An 8138-nucleotide genomic window follows, 5' to 3' on the forward strand; every position below is an offset into this window, starting at 1 on the left:
CCGGCAGCCACTGCTTGTACCTACTGACGGCACCGAGTGATTGGAACCAGCACCAGGCACTGGCAGCGGGTGCAAGCGGCAGCTCTGGCGCCGGCAGTGGGCCAAGTGGGACCGGCGCTGGCAGCAGATGCGAGCGCCGGGCGGGACCACGGCCATGGGAGCAAAGAATTTTCAGTAACCACCAGAGGCTTGCCTTGATGACAGCGACTGGTGCCCTGCCTTGGTCTGGCCCCTGCTCATCTGCTCCACCATCCTGCCACAGCCAACACCCGCCCTGTTACATGCACGCCCCCTGGTGGTCAGCACACGTCATATTGACTGGTTGTTTGGTTGTTCTGCCGTTCAGTCTATTTGCATTTTAGGGTTTTATATATATCGAGATTATATAGATTCTAACTTTATGACATTCTGGAAAAGAAAAATACTATAGAGATAGTAAAAAGATCAGGGGAAAGAAAACATGAGTGGTTGGAACACAGGGGATTTTTAGACAGTAAAGCTATCCTGCACAATACTGTTATGGTGGATACATAACATTATACATGTTTCAAAACCCATAGTAAGTACACCACCAAGAGTGAACCCTAATGTAAACTATAGACTTTAGTTAATAAGATACCAATATTAGTTCACCAACTGTAACAAATATACCACATTAATGCAAAATGTCAATATTAGGGGAAACAATCCTATATAATAAAAGGCCAGTGACCATAATGGCGTAATGACCAGAATGACCGATTGACCAGTTGCTATGAGGTGCATTGTCCACCTCTCGGTCCATCCCCCCAGCCTGCAGGCTTTGATTGCTGGATGACCAATGGGGAACCATGGGGAACAGGGGTGAGTGGTGGCAGTGGGGCGGGACTGGTACTGGCGAGCAGGCAAAATGGTTGACCTCTTGGTTCCACCCCTTCCCCTCCCCAGTCCCGCAGGCTTCAATAGATCGCCAGATGGCCAATGGGGAACCAGGGTAGGCAGTGGCAGTGGGGTGGGACTGGGGACTGGTGAGCGGGCCGAAGATGGCCCTGATCACAGGCTAGGCCTAGGGACCCTACCCGTGCACAATTTTGTGGGCTGGGCCTCTAGTGGTATATAGAAACTCTGTATTTTCTGATCAGTTTTTTGTAAACCTGAAACTGCTCTAAAAAATAATTTTTTTAAAAAATTAATAAATTAACCTAGATTAAGCCTGGGCAGTAGTGACATTGTGGTTATGCCTTATTCATAGAAAATTTATACTGAAGAATTTAGAAATGAAATGTTATGATGTCTGCAACTTCTTTCAAAAGTTCAGCAAGATAATTTTAAAAGCTTATCTATACATAGTTCTGCTATAACGCTGGCCAGATTTGTTCCACAGCAATTGATACATTAAGGAACAATTAGATCACAGGGGATTTTATGTTTGGTTATGTGTGATTTCAACCACAAGGTTCACAACGTGAATGCAGAAAACTACACGCAGCTGAACTGCGATACATAGGAGAACGCAAAATGCACCCCCCCCCATACAAACCTCAAACACCTGCCTGTTGCCTCAGCTCACTGTGTGTGTGATGAGCCATGGCAATCACCTCCAGCGTTACTACTTCCATCAGATTTCACATAGCTCTTCATCCACTATTTCACAATAACTCACAAGCTCAATCCCTCCAACACTCACCTTCATAAGCAAATCTCAGGTCTCTCTTAAGGTAAAGTGCCATATTTTGAGTATGTGTGAATGAACCTATTGACCATATGTAAAACTGTCCTACCATTTTTATTAGGTCCCTATCATATTTTTAATGGGTCACTGGAGGTTTTTGAGTGTTGTGCCCCTGACCCCATTTTTCTCGTAAACCTGTGACTTTTACTGCATGATTTTCACAGTACAGTGATTCTTATGAATGCGTATTTCACATTACAGCAGAACTTACTGCATAAGGATAAAGCAAATAAGGTAAAATGCCAACAAGTGAGGACTCTCATGAAAGATATATAGGTTTTCACTGTACTATTCTTCCAGATTCTCTGGGGTTTAAAATATTTCAACATACAAATTGGAGAACATAATTGAAATAATAGAGATGTGTAAAAACATAAGGTAAGCATAAGGGTCTTTGCAAAAGTAAAAAACAACTGAGGTGATGTGTTATAAACAGGGGGATGAAGAGGCATCAGGACTAAAGGTCATCCTTTAACAGAAATATTCCACTATTCTCAGATATTGGAAACCAGTTTGTATAAGAAACTTGTAGAGCTTAAAGAAGAGTGACTTTTCGAACATAGGAATCCTTGTGGCAAGCCATTTAATGCTAGTAAACCTGAACACTCCCTCTCCCAGGCTCAGTCTTCACACGCCAAACCCTTTGGTTTTGCAAACATGCTCACCGCACTTTAGGAGCTCAGCCAGGAACCTGGGGCCTGGACGGATTCAACAGAAGGGCTCACTCAGGGGTAGTCAATCAAAGAGAGATGCATCACAGTTGACAGTGCCTTTTCCCCTTAATTCTCTCTCCTTCCATCTCCACATTCACCCTTTTCTGGGCCTACGGCAGGTATCTACAAGTCCTGCCTAGCCTCTAGCTGCAAAGAGACTTCTGAGGAGGGGTCCACATGACTGCATGAGGTTGTCCCCTTGTAAAATGACAATCTGCATTGTGTACACTCAGCCAGTCATTCAGCAAATATTGGTGGAACATAACTCATGCTCCTGCAAAAGCAAATAAGCCCTGTTTAAAGGAACGTGGACTAACAGCTTATTGGGTTGGCAGCTCAATTACCCAGGGGGCATTGCTGGTCCTGGCTGCAGACGTACCTGCCACTCCAAGGTCAGCCTGGCAGCTCTGCGTGAGGGCCTCCCAGGGCTGATGTGTCACACGCCCCTACGCTAGGTCAGATACACTCTGGCCCATCCACATACAGGGCTGCCTAATGACCACACCCAGGCATATTTGGATTCCATCAACCACCATTTCTTTAGGGAGAATAGACATTAGTTGCTGCCGCCTGTTAGAAAGTTCATCTCATACAGTATATTTAAAGTAGAAAAGGCAATGATCTTGAACCAAAATGATCTCTTTCTAACGGGAAATACGTGACTTTCCTTCCTCCTTCTCTTTTGTTGTTGGGTGTTTCCCAATCAAGAACTTCCTGTTGCTATCTTCATGTCATAAGCAGTGGCTGCCTCAGTGGAAGGTCTGGTTACAGCTCCCTGTACCCAGGTTTCCCCTCTCCAACATATGCCTTGATTTTCACTCTTTCCACAGCTTCTTCCCATCAGCATATACTAGTGTATGTGCCCTAATTCCAAAGGGGAAACAGAGGAATCCTGCCTCATGAAAAAAGGCAAGAATCCATGGCCCCAACGCCACATGGAAGAGACCTCAAACGATTATTTTGTTCACAATCCAACACCAGAAAAGTAAGTAGCCCATATCATTTCATTTTTGTTCTTAACTAGTTTTAAATATGTAGTCTTAAAATCACCTAGAATGAGGAGGTTTCCAAAACAGAGGAACAAAGAGGCAGTATAATGAAACTTGGGGCAGAGAGAAACTCATCCTGGTAGTTTTGAGTCAGCCACATGCCATCCAGGCCTGAATTCCAGTGCATTCAGTTGACATGGAAAAATCCTTCCATTTCTCAGACCCCGTATCGTTTTACCCTGGGCGGTGCGGCGTGGGGAAGGAGGTCAGGCACTGGAGACAGGCTGGCCTGGATCGCCTGTGGGCTCTGTCCCTCTCCACCCCGTGAGGTAAGATGACGTAGGCTCTGTTCGTCAGTTTTTCTCATCATTACAGTCTAGAGTCTAGACTCTAGAAGATTGTTGGAAGGATTAGTTCCTGACACACGGTGGGCACTCAATACCCAGCGGGCATTAGAATTCCCACTCCTACTTTACCCTCCGTAGACTTTCAAGAAGCAGAATTCACAGCAGATGGCCACAAACTGACTTCTCCCTGAAAACCACAGCAGGTGAGTCACCTGGGAAAGACTCCACACTGCAGGACTAGTGAAATTAACCACAACTGTATATCATTGGCATCAGCTGGAAACTTCAGAGAAAGGACACAACAGAGTTGATCATCCTAAGAGGCCTTGCTGTTGGCTCTCAGAACTGGCCTTCTCTTGGCCTCTTTCAGCCTGCCCTTCTCAGGACTGCTCTTCGCATCTCAAAGTTATGCTCCAAATTTTCCATTCCCATTCCTCTTTGTCACTTTCCCACCCATGGCTGGAGCCATTTATTGTTTGCACAAGTCAGATGACCTGGGCAGTATCCAAGTCATGCCCCAGATAACACACCTAGCCCTAGCCCCAGTGCACCTCCACCATCTCCACTGTTTAAAAGAAAAATGTTCATATGTCATTGACTACTCAGAAAGCACATGCAGACTACAATTAGTGCCAGTGATCTTTGTACACTCATTGACATAAACATTGGAACATTCAGATGCACTAAATTAAATAGGTGTTTAGATGTAATTTAGGCACTGGTAGAGACTGAAGGAAGAACAGGTAGTAGTAGTTCATCCCTAATCAGGAGAACGAAGGGAAAAGAAACATTTTTAAAACCTCAGTGGGTTCTCTTTGCCTTAACCGTCCTCCCCTCAACACTGCCCCAATACACACACAGACACAGCACAGAAATTTCCCCACACACACACCCACAAAATAACTCTGGGGAAAATGTAGCCATTCAAAGTGAATCTCATAAAGAAACAGTCCAATGGAGCAGATTCACAGGTGTCAATGCTTTGTAGATCCGAAGCTTTACCTGCCTCAGGCCCACACACAAGTCCTCAGTCTCATGGTGAGACAGCTATGTCACCCCAATAGACAGAGAGGGGCATGATTTCCAAATGTGGCGATATCTTTTCCCTTAATTAAGCAGAGAAAAGAACATTTTACTAGAAACCCAAAGAGCAAAATAAAGACTTTAAATCAAGGCTCTAAATAATGGGTTGAACACATGAAAAAGCAATATTCTGGCTGCCGACCTCTCCCACCAGCTTGCATCGTTAGCATCAGGGCCCAGTTTCAATAGCAGCTCTGTAGCCCAGATGGCCAGCACCGCCATCCCAGGGCCTCCCTGCTCCAGATAAAGACGGAGTGTGCGAACGCCCGGGTGTGTGTGTGCGCACAAGCTCCTAAGTCCTCACTCCATTTATAGATCCAACAACTATCATTTTCAACCATGAGTCCCATGAAAAGAACATCTTTTTATGTCTCTACCCTCTTCACAGATTTTTCCTACAGATGCCCAACCCAGCTTTCCAAACCTTGTATCTAAATGTATAAAGGAATTACTCTCTTCTGTATCCAGAAGAATTATACTCTCATGTATAAACTGGGTATAAATGATCACCAAATAACAGCGGTGATTAGAACCAAATGAAACACCATTGTAGCAAAATGCCTGCCTACGTAAAGTAAGTGTTCAGGTGTCATTTACAATGCCTTCTTTCCACACGAACCTTAATCTGAAGACCATTACACATACACACCTGTGTCTATATCACACAAACCCACAAAACCATGCTCACCAGCTGTGACTGACAAGGCAGGACAGGTCCCAGCTCTGCTTTTCAATTTTATCAACTCCATCTGTGGTTAATACAGGATTTTCTTTTCTCCTTCCCCTCCCTAAACTCTGCCATCAGAGCTACCACTGCTGAATCACTGTTAATGTTCCATTTCTTCCATTACCCTTTAACACTTCACAGAATGAATCTCACACTCCCATCGACAGTAAGGCCTCACTTAACATTGTCTCTAGGGTTTTGGAAACTGTGACTTTAAAGCAAAATGACATATAACGAAACCAATTTTACCAAAGGGTAAAAAAAGTTATAAAAAAGAATTAAGCTCCTATGCCATATTTCTCGTAACAAAAACACCACCAAAGTTCTAATTAAAGACCCAAAATACTTCAAATATTAAACGTTGAAATAAATGTTAGCTACACATGCGTTTAAGGATAATTAATACAAACAAAGGGTCCAGTTAAGGGTAGCAGGTGGCTGGAGCCTCTCCCGGCAGCTCAGGGCGCGGGTGAGAATCCACGATGGACAGGATGCCCTTCCATGGCAGGGCACACTAACATCCACACACAGACTGGGACCACTTAGCAATGCCCTTCACTTCATGTGCACATCTCTGGGGTGGGGGTAGGAGTGGGGGTGGGGCTGGAGTCCCTGGAGAAAACCCAGGAAGAGATGGGGAGAATGTGAAAACTCCACAGGTGGTGGCCCTAGCCAGGAATTGATCCCCCTCCCCACCCCATCAACGTTATAACCAAACTAGTTGAATGAAACAATGCTACTTGAGGCCCTGCTATATTTACTTGCAGGTGATGGAGTACGGCATAATGAATATATTAGTTACAAAGTATCTGTTTTTGTCTAACTAGTAAGGGTTACTTTGGTCAAAAAAGAGCAGTTTTTCAAACTACTGGTATCTGGGAGGCCTAACCATAAGTGAATAGCATTTTAAAACATTTTTCTTTTTTTTTACAAATGGAATAGAAAATACCTGTATGCACTACATATAGAAGGGATTGGTACTATTTCATGAAACTTGTCTGAGTTACATACGTATCCATGTGAGTGTATTGATTGTGATGTAAAATTCATTTCATAGGGTGGGTCACAGTCAAAACAAGTTTGAAAGCCATTGGGATGGGGCCAAGGGAACCGTCAGAATGGCCTGGTCTCCTCCCCACACACTGGCACTTCCTGTGTCTTGCTGCTTGATAATCCCTGACCAAAGTTACAGCATTCTGCCAGGACCTCTCTCCTGCCTGTCTGCACCCCCACCTCACGGTCCCACTGCATGGCACCCATAAAATTCTTCGTAATGGGATCCCTGCTCATTGTTGGAGGACCAGGAGGGGAATTCCAGGAAGAAGCGTTACCTATATCCTTCACGAATGGGCACTCCACGTTCCAGGAACTCCACTGGAGTTGTGGACACAAAGACACACCTGGGTTTTCTTAAACCATAGAATCACTCAGCTCTCCTGCCTCCAATGATGACCACAAAGCAGCTCTCTCAGGGAGAGGCCCCTGGCGGCCAGGACCAGCTGAGAGAGGATCTTCACTCACCCTGACTCCCGGGTAGTCTCCCACCACCACAGTGTACACCTCCTGACTGGAATTATGTGCCATCACCCTTCAATCGCCAAATAACCCAGCAAGAGCCTCCCTGAGTAGGCTTCCCTTTTCTTTCCTCGTTCTCCAGCCCAGTCCCTCAATCCTATCCCTTAATGCCGCCGGCATTAATTCCGCAAAATAATAAGGTCAGAGAAAGTAAAGTTGGCTGCTTGCAAAGTTACCGTCAGGGCCAGGTGGGGAGCGAGGGCGGGAAGCATAGGACACTGGTTTCAGGAGTTACCCTGGGGGGCGGTCTAGCTCTTAAACGGGGGGGGGGGGGGGGGAGCCTTTTAGCCAAACAAGGAAAGAAAACAAAAGCCACAAACAGGACCCTCTATCGGAGCAGCACAAACACGACAGCGAGGATGGGCGCGCGGGCTGCGAACTGCTGGGCAGTAGCCTGACGGGAAGGAGAGGGGGTCGGAGGGCGCCAGGAACAAAGCCCCGCGTCCCGCGCCCCAACTCCAGGGGACATCCCGCCGGGGACGTCCTGCTCCCTCCGCCGGAGCCCGCGGCGGGTGGGGGTGCAGGTGTGTAGGTGCGGGTGCGCGCGCAGCGAGCCCCTCCCCCGCTACCCCCAGGCCCGGTTGGGGGGCGACCCCCTTCCGCCCCGGGTCTCCGAGAGGCTCTCACCCGAGCGGGGATCGAAGGTGACCACGAACACGGCCACCACTTGGTCCTCCTCCACGTCGCCCAGCTCCAGGCGCCCGGGCTGCAGCAGCACCTCGGAGGCGCCCAGCTCCTCGGGCTCCCGCCTCCTCGGCGGCTCCGCGGCCCCCCGGCCGCCCCCGCCCCAGCCCCGGCCTCCAGCCTGCAGCTCCGGGGCCTGCGGCGGGGAGACGGCGGGGCCCTCGGCCCAGCGCAGCAGCGGCGCCGCGTCGCCCCGCTCCACCATGGCGAAGCGAGGAGGAGCCGCGGGCGAGAGGGGCGGGCGCAGGGGCGGGTGCGGAACTCCCCTCGCCCGCGGCCCGCGGCCCGCGCCCGCACCTGCCCCGGCGG

General features: G+C 48.0%; 1 protein-coding gene across 1 annotated transcript in view; it reads right to left on the reverse strand.

The window, feature by feature from the left end:
• Window positions 1–8138, reverse strand: part of DENND11 (DENN domain containing 11) — a 44218-nt gene extending 36080 nt beyond the window's left edge. Inside the window, exon 1 of the mRNA XM_059711996.1 lies at window positions 7773–8138. Within this exon, the coding sequence (XP_059567979.1) occupies window positions 7773–8034 (262 nt within the window). The 5' untranslated portion in view covers window positions 8035–8138. The remainder of the gene's footprint in view (window positions 1–7772) is intronic.

Source organism: Myotis daubentonii, chromosome 10 (assembly GCF_963259705.1).
Source record: "Myotis daubentonii chromosome 10, mMyoDau2.1, whole genome shotgun sequence".
NCBI classification, from domain to species: Eukaryota; Metazoa; Chordata; class Mammalia; order Chiroptera; family Vespertilionidae; genus Myotis; species Myotis daubentonii.